Consider the following 14,932-nt stretch of genomic DNA (forward strand, 5'->3'; position numbering starts at 1 on the left):
TGTGGGGAGAAGACAAAGAAGCTAGACCAGGCCTTGTGTCTTTTCCTGAGATTTAGGGAACAGAGGAAGAGGCGGTTTCTCAGGGAGGAGGGACTGAGCCCAGATTACAGCTGGGTTCAAGGGCCTTTTTTTGTTTATTTTGGAACTTTGTTTTATAAAAGCTCCAACAAGAGCTATTACTGGACTTGTGAAAGCCTCTTTGTGAGTTACTGAGGAACCAAGAGGGGAAACTGAGATAAAACACTGCACCATCATCCCTGGCCACAAGGGGGTCCATGGGAAGAGGCTGAGCTGATACAATACTGAGATCCAGCATTTGGAAATCCCCAAGGGAGATAAACAGTCATGTTGCCCATGAAATTTCTGTTTTATCTTGCCATTTGAATAGATGATATGCCATGGGACTCAAGGCTTGGACTGGACCAGTGTGCGGCAGTATGATGTGGCAGCACCTCTTCCACACTGCCCTCTTGTTCACTGGTCTCTAAGCTTTCATTAACCAAAATTAAGTCTCTAGCTGCTGTGGTTGCTGAGATACCCTCCGTTCATGTTTTTGAGGACAAGTGAGCAGCGTGTCTGTCCACAGTTTCAGAACCTCATACAATACCTGTGAAATGAGTAACCTGCCCCGGTCTTTTCAATAGTTGCTAATTCAGAGGCGCAGTGAGAACCCTTTAATTGTCAGAACTGTTCAGTCAGCTGAGGACTGAAATGCTTTGGTTTGACTAAAGTTATTGGGCTCAGTACCTGGGTAACTGGGTGAAATGTAAAGACCTGTGGTGAACAGGAGGTTAATCTAAAGGATCATCTGGTCTCTTCTGGTCTTAAATTCCTATGAAATCATGAAACCTGTCAATTTCACTGCTCAAATTATGTAAGAAAGGGGAGGGAAGATCATATTATAAAGAGCTGTACAAACTGTGAGTTACAGCTCATCTTGACATCAGGATTGTATGAGTGGCAGGAAAGTACCAACACTTTTGGCTGCCCCCAGTCCAGGATCCAAATGCAAGAAGACTGGTACAGCCCAGAGCGCACCTCAGTCCCTCTAGTGGGCAACCAAGGTCAAAAAGTCTAGCAGGGCATACAAGCATCACTGAAGCACAAGAAGCCTAGCACAGCATACAGGCATGGGAGTTTTCAGACCCCACTGCAAGGGAGCTGAGCCAAAGGAACTCAGAGAACATGTATGATCACATTTGGAACATCTGTACAATCTATTGTGAATGGTGGCTTGTGGGTAGAATTTAAGAGCATCACCTTTGAGGGAAATAGTTTTCCTAATCTGAGCTAGAAGAGCAGAGGACTTTGTGTTGGGGGCCATGCATTAAGAAATGGTAGGGGAGGAGAAGGAACAGGCATGCCCATCGCTTAAAGCCTTTTGCGACCTGGCTTACATTTTATTCATAAAGTTACAATCACTAGAACAGAGAACATAATTCTTCAGACCAATTCATTTATGTGAAAGATAAAAGCTTCAGGACTAACGTGCCCCTGACATTATTTTGTGGGGTATGATGGAGATGTTTCAGAATGTTCACCCTAAAACCTTCTGCAGGCTGGAATTTGATCTATAAATAGCATTAATGAAAATACCCTATCCTTAAAGGTTCACAGTGAGCACTATCTTCCTTCTGAGGGGTAATTTCCACCCCAGGCCATCCATGCTAACTGCAGAATGTAACTGGAAAAAATGGGATTGATTCATAAACATAAGTAGTGGCTTTAGGCTCTTTCAGTTCTCCTGTTACATATAAAAACGCTTTCAGGGAAGCACCCTTTCTTTTCCAATTACCAGTTCTGGCAAAAGGGAGCACTGACTCATTTTGAAATGAGCTAACAGTGCTTTAGTTTTATATCATGATCAGGGCTGCAGATTTGTCATGACCTTTTCTATTTAAAAAAAAAAAAATCACAGAGCAACCATGGTAAATTCAGGAAATGCCACATGTTTAGGAGGAAGTGGTATGTAAAGTCACAGCTATGAACATTCAACTCTACTTCTTTAAATGCAGGACACGTAAATCCTCCCCTCCCCTCCTCTTCGCCCTGCCAGCGGGGCACTGACCAGCCACAGCAGCACCCTGGCACCACACCTCTAATCCTGGCCTGGGGTGAAGGGTGTTGCAGAGTGACCCCTGCCCTGCACTCACTCTGCAATGGCAGCTCCTGTCCCATGGGGCTGGGTTTGGCTCTTGCTCCCTGCTCTGAGTGTTGAGGCCTGGTGCACAGGGTCACAGCACTGCTCAGGTTTGGCCTAGCTGCCCCTGCCTCATGACGGGGTGGAGGTGGGGGGTGGGTAAGGCAGATGTGTTAAATCTGAGTAAATGGCACAGCAACCTCATGTGCCAGGACACAATGCTGAGAGGGGGAGCTGGGCCAGTCCTTTGGGACAGGTGTTGCCACTGTGCGGTTACTAGGGAGCAAGCTAGCTTTCCAGCCCTGCCCAATTCCCAGTCCTCCCCTCTGCACCATGCTGGTGACCCTTAAAACCTACCTGTGATGCACTTCTGGGTCACAACCCACCATTTGGGAAATACCGCTTCATTAAAATCACAGACACAGACACAAAGAAAAGTCGCACAGACAAACAGAAATATCCTGCTATCTGTGACATTTCTAACACCATGACTAACCTGCAGCCCTACTCATGATTCATAAATTACACACTATTAACCTTTTGGGGCAATATTTTCCACTGCTGTGTAGGTGGGCAAAACTATTCTTTACAGACTGAATTTAGATTACTCAAAAGAGAACCTGGGCATATATCCCAACCCCAGGCCAAACTTCCAAGCAGACCGCAAGATGGACTGCAAACTCACCTGAATGGCTTCTCTATTGGCCTAGGTTAGTAACTCTTAACAAAACCTGACAATGCTGAAATAAGTAATCAATAAGAATGGTAACACTTTTGCTTATTTTTTTAAATTCTGAGACCGATTGTGATCTTGGCTCTGCTACTGCATATGGGAGTAAAGGAGCATAAGGAGCATCCTTATCCTTCTGCATGGACTTTGCGTTGCAACGTTGGAGATGTGTGGAGAAGAGGGAGAGCAAAGCACCTGCTGCCAAGTTGCTACCCCCCTCTCCTCACCGGATGACTGAGGAGTGGGCAGCTCTCAGACTCGCCGTTCAGGCCTTGCTCTGCTCTTGAGGTGGGGCAGTGCAGCTATGTGCTGCCCTTCACTTGGAGCGGGTTGCAAGGTGCCAAGCCATCCCCAAGTTTTCATATTTAGAATTTTGAATGTTCCCTCAAAGAAGCTGCATGTGACAAAGATATTTGGGGGAGGAGAAAGCAGCGTTTAGTAGCCAGCTGCCTCATGGCTTTTAGACTTTAAAAAGGGCTTCCTGTATTTGATACAAAATATGACTTTAAAAAATGGGTAGTCAGTGGTTCTACTCATGGTATTGAGTGTGTACAACACCCAGGCCTAAAGCCATAGCGTTCCACACAGCTCGACCGTTCAGCTAACAATGGCTTCCTCACGCACACTGAGTCTGGTTGAATGGTCAGAGGGATTCCCCAGAGATATGATGTGCAGAGCCTAGCAAAGTAAACACATCCGTTTAAAATAGATGTAAAGATCTGTCTATATTACATTTGTCTTATACATGCTTTTCTCCCGTATGTGTTAAGACTGCCCCATCTTTCATGCTTTATCCCTTACAAGTAAGTATATGGCTTGAATATCAGTTTATTCTGGATTTTAAAAATAGTTGTGAAATCAACTGTAATCATCCTCGAGGCCACGTAGAGCATTCTGAATCAGTTTGGTGTAGCTGCTCTGTGTGTCAGCTGTGACAGCCTTGACACAGGGACAGTATCTTCCCTTGCTCTATGTGCAGCTTCAAGCACACTGCTGACACTTGCTAAACAGTAGTTCTAAAAGCCTGTTTTTCCCTCTCCAGGTTGCCTCTCTATCTGGCTTCTCTCTTCATCAGTCTCCTCTTCCTCTTGGTGAATTTAACGTGTGCTGTGTTGGTGAGAACAGAGAATTCAGAGAGGAAAGTCATTGTCTCTGTCCGGGTGGCAATTAATGACACATTGTTTGTTCTGTGTGCCATCTCACTCTCCATCTGTCTGTATAAGATTTCCAAGATGTCTTTAGCCAACATTTACTTGGAATCCAAGGTAAAGTACATTTTAGAGATCATTTAAATCTTACTTAAGAATAGTTTTGGTCAAAGGAAACAATTTAGTGGGACGAGACTCAGGTTTAAAAAATTCTTTAGACTCTGCAATTAAGGATATTAATTCCAGGAATTTCAACTTAGCCTTTCTTCCTTCTAAAACAGATCAATTGAATACCATGTAGTTTACCAAGATGCTTTCTGCTCTGCATTGTTACTAAAGATGCCATAGCACTTTAAATAAGAGTTTGCAGAAGTTGTCATTGGCCAGAATTTATCACATACCTCAGCTATATTTCAGTTGGCTGCTGTCCTCCACCTCAAACACAGCTGCATTTCAGTGCTGCTATATGTAGATAGTTGAAGAGCACCTTTGGGCTCCCTCAGTCTGTCAATTTACTTTAAGTCTTTAAGGGAGCAGCATGTCCATGAAAATAAACAGTAACACAAAGTATGAACTGTCTTTCGTGAATGGTGCATGTCCTTCTGTCAATGACTAAGGGCATGTCTACACTTACCTCCGGAGCTATCAATCCAGCAGGGGTCGATTTATCGCGTCTAGTGAAGATGCTATAAATCGACTGCCGAGCACTCTCCTGTTGACTCCGGTAATCCACTGGAGCAAGCGGTGCAGGCGGAGTCAACAGGGGAGCATCAGCAGTCGACTTACTGCAGTGAAAACACCACGGTAAGTAGATCTAAGTACATCGACTTCAGCTACGTTATTCACATAGCTGAAGTTGCATGTCTTATATCGATTTCCGCCCCGCCCCCAGTGTAGACCAGGCCTAAGGCTGTATTTAAAAGTACTTCCACTTTATAAAAATGGTCCAGTTGAAAAGGAGATTCACTTAAGATCCTGCAGCAGGTATTCTTTAAGGATATAGTCTGTTATGTTGACAAGTTTGGGATATGTTAAGTAGACAAACGGGCAGACTTATAGTTAGTGTAATGCTATTGAAGCCAATACATATTTGGCACAAAGTCAATAGAGGATATTCTGTAACATTCATAAATAGTAAAGGAGGGCTTATTTTCTCAAAGATCCCTTGACTTTCTGACTTGCATTAGGAGTTTAAGTCTGGAAGTAAATGACTAGAGTTTAATGAAAATATATTATCCTTCTCATCATGATGAAGCTGCCAATACTGTAAATTTCAGTTACTATGAAGAAAATCTTATAATAAAATTCTTCCCTGCTGGTTGGCCATCTAATTACTTTTCCTACTTAATCAGTGTGGACATACAACAGAAAGCCCATGACTGATTGGTAGATTTCAATCTGCAGCTTTGTGCTTTTCAGATTTTTCATTTGCTGACCAAACTGGCATGATCAGTGGATTTGTTTTACTACAAAGGAAGTTTATCCAACTCATGCAAATCATCAAAACATGAGGTTTTGTCAGAGAGGTGTTTACCAAGTAGAGGTTGGGATTGATTCCTTCATTCATTTTCTCTTCCCACCGGAAATCCAATCTGTCGTACATGAGCAAAGAACAACTCCTCTGAAATTAGTGTTGAGGTGATGGAAACATACAACATGCTCACCAACAGCTGAACCTAGAAGTATGAATAACCGCTAACGTATTGACTCCTATTGAACTGAAATGGGAGTTTTGCTTGTGTAATTATTGTAGGATTTCATTACATGTGTTTAGTTTATAGCTCTGAAAGCTGGAGATTGTAGCCAAGTGATTTTTAGCTTGAACTGTTAAAGTTGTTCTGAAATTCTTAGTAAAAATCCATGCCATGTGGCGATATAAAATTGGAATGGCAGTAGGGTTGCTAACTTTCTAATCGCACTAAAGTGAACACCCTTGCCTTGCCCCCTTCCTCTCCCTTCCCCGAGGCTATGCCCCTGCCCCTCCCTTCTCTGAGGCCCCCCACCCCCACTCACTCCATCGTCCCTCCCTCTGTTGCTCACTCTCCCCCACCCTCACTCACTCATTTTCACCCAGCTGGGGTAGAGGGTTGGGAGGGGGTGAGGGCTCCAGCTGCGGGTGCGGGCTCTGGGGTGGGGCCATGAATGAGGGATTTGGGGTCCAGGAGGGGGCTCTGGGCTGGGGATTGGGGCCAAGGGGTTTGGAGTGTGGGGGGGCTCTGGCCTGGGGCAGGGGGTTGAGGTGTGGAAGGGGATACGGGCTCTGGGCTGGGGGTGTGGACTCCGGGGAGGGGCCAGAAATGAGAGTTTCAGGGTGCGGGAGGGGCTGGGGCAGGGGGTTGGGGGAGGTTTGGGGCACGGGGTTCCAGGAGGGAGTTTGCATGCAGGAAGGGGTTCGGGGTGCAGGCTCCAGGTGGCACTTACCTCAGGCGGCTCCCGGGACGCAGCCGGCATGTCCGACTCCTAGGCACAGAGGCGGCCAGGGGGCTCTGCCCACACCCACCACCCCTGCAGCTCCCATTTGTCACAGTTCCCAGCATTTGGGGTGGGAGCAGCATGCGAAGCCCCCATGACCACCCCATGCCACTCAAGGGACATGTCGCTGCTTCTGGGGAGCCTAGTGGAGCCATGTAGGGAGCCTGCCAGCCCTGCACCAACCACACTTTTAACAGCCTGGCAGCGGTGCTGACCGGAGATGCCAGGGTCCCTTTTCGACTGGGTGTACCAGTCGAAAACCAGACACCTGGTAACCCTAAATGGCAGAAATGCCCACATTGTGGTATTTGGAGATTTGGCACCCTTCCATTTGACTCTCACATCTGCTATCTCCCTCTGTTCAAATATCACAGGGGTGATAAAGTGCACAGGGGTAAATCCTGCATTCTCCTACATAGTCACAGAGCCTCAGGAAGTGGAACTCTTTTAGTTCTACTGTGCAAAGTTGGGGCAGGAGAGGGAGGGCCAAATGTGGGGTACACAGCACTCACATAGGTAGAGCCCCATTCTTTGGAGATTCCTTGCATGGCACAAGCAGCGAGTGCATGACTAGAGTCTTGCCACTTCAGGTATCCTCAGCCCTCTGAAGAGGGCATGTAAACCTATTGCAGCTAATAGGGTTAAGCAACCTTTGTGGCCTGTGAGGAAGGAGTCCCCTTCCCCTACTCTCCCTGTGTATCTTCCCAGCACCCAGCTACTTAGGCTGGACACTGCTCTGAGGATTTGGCCCATAGTGGACAAAACATTTTTATCATGCTATTTTATTTGTTGAGCTCAAAGTGATTAAAGCTACAACATATTTAAATATTATACTGCACTAGCCTTCCCTGTATTCTGGCAAAAACAGCACTGAAAAATGCCAGCTGCTTTCTTCTGTCTTGTGGTACCTGCAGCATGGAGAACTGAGCTGTGATGTCTGAGTCAGCAGCTTCCTCCTCTGTTTCCATAACAGCATAGTTGATTCTCCAACACAGAGTGCGAATAGAGAAGTACGTAACAACTGTTTCCTCTTTACAGCATTTCCTGTCGTTTGCTATGCTCTCACCACAGCTTTCACAGCTACATACCGTATTTCTGGTTTCAATCCTCTTATAAATATCTGAGTCTCTGAAGTCAGCACAAATGTCACTGCAAGCCAGGCCTGCCACCATATTATGCTCCCGTTGATGGGCAAGTCTAGCAGTATTTGCAGCATCCATCTAATCAGACAGTCAGTCATGCTGATCTACAAAGTTGTGAACTCACATCCAGGATGTCAAGCAGGCTGAGTAGTACCCGGGACACAGTGTATCAGATGAATCAATGTCTTAAGTCGTTTTGCTGCGAAGGGTGTGCTAGCTAGTTTTTCATAAATGGTGATATAATTCCCAAACGTAGGGGCTGACCCAGGCTTCTTGTGTTGGTAGGAAAAAATACTGCTTGTGAAGGGAGATGATCAATGTTGGCATAACTATATTCTCTCTATATATTCTCTAACTATAACTATATTCTCTCTTAAGGACAATTTTTAACTCTGCTGTTGGCCAGCTTCATATACAATATATTGAATGAGCTCAGTTTTTACAATACTATGAGGGAAAAAAACAGCTAAAGCCTTCCTTTCTCCACTCATTCCTCCCACCTTTCCCTCCATCCCAGCTGCTCATGGTCTGCTTGAAGCAAAGAGAAAGGTGCAGACAGGACAGTGAATCTAGTGAGTGCTATGAGATAACCCCCAAAAAACCAGCCAGGCAGGCCACTGCTTGAGAAGACTCTACTGCTCAGAGTGCCAAGGGAAACTCTGAAGCAGAAAGCACCCTCAGACTGTCAGAGTTAGGAACACAAATTCTCACAGAAGGCAGAAAAAGGTCAATACTGCATTGACGTGACATTTATAAAAGTGTAACATCAGCGCAACAAGGCAACGGAATGTGGCATCTCAAGGGAAAGCACTCCCACTATACCATGCTGCATTCCTGTGTACAAAGAAAACAGTGCATCCTTGTACAGCTGGTCAGAGTTATTTGGGGTCTCATGAAACCATGCCCCTTCCATTCTGCCACAACTATACAGCTGAAAAGGCCTCAATAGAAATGTAGAGGAAGAAATATTTTATGTGAAGGTTTGGAGACCACTATAACCTGGTGAAATGACATGATGCTTAAGTAATTGTATCCTCCTTGTCCTAAGCCTTTGATCCCACTACTGCTTGCCTTTAGACTTTGTAACCCAGGCTAGACATCTTGGAGTTATGCTTCTGCCCGGGTAGGCCCTCCTATCTCCCACAATATTGTAAAAGGGCCCATGATGAAGTGGGCAACTTCCAACTCTGTCAGGCTCTGGAGCCCATTTATTGTACTATATGCCTCCATTGTGGGAAGGAGAGGGAGTCATGTGAGATGGAAACAAGGGTTTTCCCTTCCCTACAGGGGTTGAAAGCCTTACCTCTGCTCATCCAGAGAGCTCAGGACAATTTTGTTCTCTCTCATTTGGTTGTGTAAAAGGCTGCCACCAGGCCATCCCCACAGAGTCCTTCTTGAGCCTCTTCCCCTCCATCTGTTATCTTGTCTGTATATGTGCCTGTCTCTAGGACAGAACTAACATTGATCCTTAGCCTAGTCCTGTCTGTGCCCAGAGATTTAATCAGATCTTGTCTCAGTACCTGTGATGCCTACTGTTATGGACTCTCTCTCTCAATCCCTACCCTCTGAATTTCTGCTGCAACCTGGCTACTCTCAATCCTGCATGTGGATCACACCATTCCCCTACAAACTCTATCCATTTCCAAGTCCAACAGAAGAGAGCTCTCCTAACTTCCAAAACACTGACCAGGGCCCCACTCCAATCTACATTCCTGACCTCAAATTCACTTACTGTTCCACACACTCATCCTACTCCTCTAGTCTTTGCTCAATGAGACTCTCCTGTTGATACTAAATTATAAATTGGGCAAATCTGCAGAGTAGGATGTGAATTCCTATGTGCAATATGTTTACCAATAACTGTTACCAGCTGTTCTGTACTTACTCAGAGGGCTAATATATGGGTAGCATGTAGCTGTAAAATGCACAACATCGCATGATGGTATCAGTGCAAGATCTGATATAGGAAGTTCTCAGTCTGGTGTCGTGTTGGAGGTTTTATTTTTGCGTGAGGATGCAATGGATGATCTATCCAATAGGTTTTATTCCCCATGTACAACTCTTTTTTGATCTTATTTTAGGTACTTTAAGACTAGTACTTCCTGCAGTATTAGACAGAGTCATTGAATAGTAGCTGACCATGCTAAGAACTGGAAGCTTGGAAAAAGATTCCCAGATAAAAAAAAAAAAGTAAATTTATCCAAGATTATACACAGTGAAGCAGAGATCACCAAGCCCATGCAAAACGGTGTTCTTGCCATTATCAGACATAAGTACTAAAATATGTTTAACTCTCTCTTCTAGGGTTCATCTGTGTGTCAGGTAACAACTATAGGAGTGACCGTTATACTACTTTATACCTCAAGAGCCTGTTACAACTTATTCATCTTATCATTTTCTCAAACCAAGAAAGTCAATTCTTTTGATTATGATTGGTACAATGTATCGGATCAGGCAAGTATGAAGTTTACTGCTAACAAGGAAAACTGATCCTGTATAGTCAGAATTGACAACAAACAAGAACTAATACAATAAAATCCTTTGGATTTTTTAAATTAAAAAAAAATGCACCAAGTTTGTTCTGCTCCAAGACTATGATCTTTCCAGTAATAAAATGGTCAGGGAAAAATAATCTGGTCAGAAGAAAAAGCAGTCACAAAACCAACAATATAAAAAAAAAACTTACCTTCTGGTTACTGCACTTTATTTATATTTATTTTTAAGATTTAGAAAGGCAACTCCCCTCTATTAAAAACAGGTGTATGGGATTTGTTTTGTTTTTTACCTTTAGTGAAAGGACTACTGAATAGTTTGAATCATATTTGGGTAGCAGTGGAGACAAGAAGGTGACTCCATTTACAATTTAAACATGTGGGCAAAATCGTGGGTCCTCTGAAGTCAATGTCAAAGCTCTATTGACTTCAGTGGGGTCAGCATTCCCCCATAAAAAAGAAGTGTTTTTCCTGCTCTATCGATAAAGAATAGCTGCATGTTCCCTTCACATAGCACCAGTTTTAACATATGATGATCGGTCAAGTTTTAATTAAACCAAAATGACAGCTAAGACTGAATGCTGGTTCACACAATTCCTGTTGAATTTCAATGGGAGTTGAATGCCTCACTCCCTTAGGTTTCAGAGTAGCAGCCGTGTTAGTCTGTATTCGCAAAAAGAAAAGGAGTACTTGTGGCACCTTAGAGACTAACAAATTGATTTGAGCATAAGCTTTTGTGAGCTACAGCTCACTATCCGATGAAGTGAGCTGTAGCTCATGAAAGCTTATGCTCAAATCAATTTGTTAGTCTCTAAGGTGCCACAAGTACTCCTTTTCTTTTCACTCCCTTAGGTTCTTTTGAAAATCCCAGCCTTTGACCTCAGATGTTTACATCGTTTAAAAGTAAACAGGATAATGCTCAGGTCCCAGTACATGGGTGTTGGCTTAAAATCAGGGGAGTGCAATTAAATGGGAGGTGCCGTATCCTACCTACATTCCTGGTCCATGTGCTTCCCCTAACCTGCCACGAAGTTTCATGGGACATGGGACAGCCTGTGATGCCTCTTTTACATAAAGGCCTAATACCTTCTGCCCACCAGGGGGCTGGACCATTGCAGTGCATGCTGGCTGCTCTCACAACTAGAGATGGCCAATGACTGATCTTTCATTCTGAATTTAGCAAAATATGACTAGCAATTCCTGGTGCCTTCATTTTTGGGTGCCCATGTCTACACAACATTTTGGAGTCATTTGAAGTGAGCCTCTTAACCCCGTCGACAGACTCGGGCTAGTGGGGCTTGCACTGAACTCAAAAGGTTTTAATTTGTTTCTCAAAGCTTGAAAGAGTTTAGAACACTAGTATCTTATTTTCTCACTTTCTTGACAGTCTAAGAACTTGGCAGGTAGCCACGAGACTTAACTATTCTCTGTAGCTTTTGGGTAGGGGAGAAAAGCACTCTAAGGATGATGATGATGATCATTTAAAAAGGAGGAAGGGAAAGGTATTGTACAAAATAAAATAGAATTTTTTATCCTTCCAAAGGGGTTTTTATTGTTAACGATTTGTAGCCAGGTTAATCTGCTGCTTTACTTTTATACACAGCTACTAGATGTTCCATCATATTCCCTTATGCTTACATACATTTCACCCTAAGAAAGCTGATTTTGTTTCTTATACTTTTTAAAACAAACTCACTTTCTCATTTTTTAACATGCTGCTCTGACTTTTCAACAGGCAGATCTAAAATGTCAGCTGGGAGATGCTGGGTACATCGTATTTGGAGTGATCCTCTTTATCTGGGAGCTGCTGCCCACTTCCTTAGTTGTTTACTTCTTCCGTGTTCGAAACCCTACAAAAGACCTAGTAAGTAAAACCTTTTCCAGGCACAACCTTCAGATAATCCTCAGAGCTCAATTTACTGTTAGTTTTTATTTCTCCACATTTTAACTTTTTATTTTCAAACTGTTCTCAGTAAAAATAAAATACTTTAGATCATCCAAACATACCACTTTCCCCTACTAGGTCGTTATTGTAGAAGATTTACCTGGCACTTGAGTTTGATAATGGGGTACAGTGTCTTTCATTTTTAGGGCATTGATTCAAAGCCAGCTGCAAGTTATCATCTGATAGCTGCTCAGTGGCACATATGAAATGGGTTTGATGGTCCTAGCCCAATTCTCCTTGAAGAAGTTTCCATATCACAAAAACCAGCACCACAGTTGGCACTGACTGAAATCTTGTTAGCAGTTTCAGCGGAGTGGTGAAGCCAAGGTTTGAAAGCTAAACATATGTTGGACTTAAGTAGGCAGAGAAACCAAAATATCTTCTCATAGCAGCAGGCAATCCCTCCAGATTAATGTGGGACACACTGGCAAATGTGTGGGAAAGTTTGCACTGCCATTTAGGGTCTGATCCTGCAAACCTTTACGCATGAATAGTCCCACTGAAGTTAAACAAGACAACAACTATGGACTACATTCTTCTGCTAAATGTTAGTGGAAGAACACATTAGCTAACAAGTTCTAACATTACACCTTTATATCTTGTCTAGACAAAACCCTAGGACTCTAGAAGTTTGGTAGGGTAGGGTTAGGAGGAGCAAGCTAGTCCTAATTTAAATAGAGAACTCTGTAACTTCACTCATTTTACAGGTACCTTTTACAGGGGCTATGTTCTTTACCTAACATTGCTGTTAAATGTGCCTGATCAAATACTACGGTTTTCATAAATTCAAAGATTTCAAGGTCAGAAAGGACAATTGTGATCATCTAGGGCAGTGGTTCTCAAACATTTGTATTGGTGACCCCTTTCAGACAGCTAGCCTCTGAGTGCGACCCCCCTTATAAATTAAAAACACTTTAAAAATATTTAGCACTATTATAAATGCTGGAGGTGAAGTGCAGTTTGGGGTGGAGGCTGACAGCTCACGACCCCCCCATGTAATAACCTCACAAACCTGTGAGGGGTCCCGATCCCCAGTTTGAGAACCACTGATCTAGTCTGACCTCCTGTTAACATGGGGCACAGAAGTTCCCCAAAATAACTACTTTTGAACTAGAATACTTTTTTTAAAATAACCAATCTTGGTTTAAAAATTGCCAGGGACAGAGAATCCCCCACAACCCTTGGTGAATTGTTCCAATGGTTAATTACCCTCACTTTTTAAAAATGTATGCCTTATTTTTATGTGTGTAGAAAAATAACAAATAGGTTTATGCTTATCTATGTCACAGCAAGAGAAAAACTGAAAAAGTTAAATAAACAACCCCACTACAGTTAAGCTCACAACTTTCAGTACAAAAAAATCAACAAAAGCCCAAGCTCCAGATTCTTTAGTAAAGCCACACCATGAGTTTTCATGCAAATTTGCCACAAGATGGAGTCCAAGAGTCACAGGAGAGTATTGTAATATAAACATTTGTTAATAGTTGCAGAATTACCAAGTACTTATTAATATGCCGGAAAAGGATTGCCAAGAAAAGAGGAAGATTATATATAAAGCATTACTATTAAAACAAACTGCATCCACTAGTCCACAAAATATCTAGAAACAACCAAACTTTAGTGAAAACCCAACATTTGGCTCTGCTTTCCTTATTTATAAATGGTGATCGCTTAAACAGAAAACTTTGGGGTAGTGTTGAGTTGGTTGCATTTTCCTCTCCAAAATTAAAAACTAGGAACTGCTTAGCTGTATTCAAAAATAAACTTTTGGTTCCTAGAATTGTTAAGGCAATAATACGCTTGTTTTGCTGTCTCTGGTAATTTGTTTTTGCCTGTAGAGCATAACTGAGTGCTCTTATGCTAACATTGCTAGAGTGTCAAGCAAGTGAACTGGGGGGAAAACCCACACGTTTACTGCTTGGGTTTTGGGTTGCTGTTTTTTTTAATACAAAAGGAAAAAAGACTGTAACTAGTTTTATGCCAATGAACAATGCAGGATCAACCCTTTATCTTGCTCTGGGCCAAGAATAAAAATGTTGCCCCAGCATATCCAGAGAGTCGGGGGGAAGGGGATACTGGCACTGAATGGAAGAGAAAAAAAATCAAGTGTGCATGGGAATGTGTAGGACAGTGTCTTGAATCTGAGCCACACTGTGGGTCAGAGTGAAAAAAAAAACACACTAGTTAAACTAAAATGAAAATGGTTTGGGTTTTTATTTTTGTAAATGGAAAAATTGTGTGAAGGCCCCTTCACTCCCTCACTCAATGGATGTTTCCCCCTGGCTTGGCCCATGGCTCTGAGGTGAGTATATCACTGCTGAGAGACATAATAGCATTCTATTCCCACCCTTTAATTGGGTATAGTTTCATTGGGACAGATTGGTCAGTTTCCCTGGGTTAACGGGAAGCTGGTAGGGGATGCTGTGCCAGTAAAGATAGGAGAGTGAATTTCAGGACATTGGGAGGTTGTACTAGAGGTCATTTGCCTGGTGGCTACAGCTCTCCATCCCTTTGCCTGGGAATTCCTCATCTCCTCAACCTTATCATCCTACTGTATGCCTCTTCCTCTGTCTGCCGGGTCCAAATTGCTCTCTGTAAGGGAAGCAAGTGGGCGGTGTTATTGGGAGGGCAGACTGGGGTGGAGAGGAATTGATATGGAGCTAGGGTGACCAGACAGCAAATGTGAAAAATCGGGACAGGGGTGGTGGGTAATACGAACCTATATAAGAAAAAGATCCAAAATTCAGGACTGTCCCTATAAAATCGGGACATCTGGTTACTCTATATGGAGCCTAGAACAGGCGTGTAAAGCAGCAGGTCTGGTAGCATGAGCACTTCTACTCATGGGAAGTGGGGAGTTGGT

General features: G+C 43.3%; 1 protein-coding gene across 2 annotated transcripts in view; it reads left to right on the plus strand.

Moving 5' to 3' along the window:
- The window catches only part of GPR137B (G protein-coupled receptor 137B), a 44,102-nt gene that overhangs the window by 25,954 nt on the left and 3,216 nt on the right, over positions 1 to 14,932 (plus strand). The window contains exons 3-5 of one of the 2 annotated variants that reach the window (XM_048843802.2): positions 3,913 to 4,135; positions 9,937 to 9,954; positions 11,860 to 11,988. In XM_048843802.2, the coding sequence (XP_048699759.2) occupies positions 3,913 to 4,135; positions 9,937 to 9,954; positions 11,860 to 11,988 (370 nt within the window). Of the gene's footprint in view, positions 1 to 3,912; positions 4,136 to 9,936; positions 10,091 to 11,859; positions 11,989 to 14,932 lie in introns of both variants that reach the window. The other variant, XM_048843801.2, reaches the window with a different exon arrangement.

This window comes from Caretta caretta, chromosome 3 (genome assembly GCF_965140235.1).
Source record: "Caretta caretta isolate rCarCar2 chromosome 3, rCarCar1.hap1, whole genome shotgun sequence".
Lineage (NCBI taxonomy): Eukaryota > Metazoa > Chordata > Testudines > Cheloniidae > Caretta > Caretta caretta.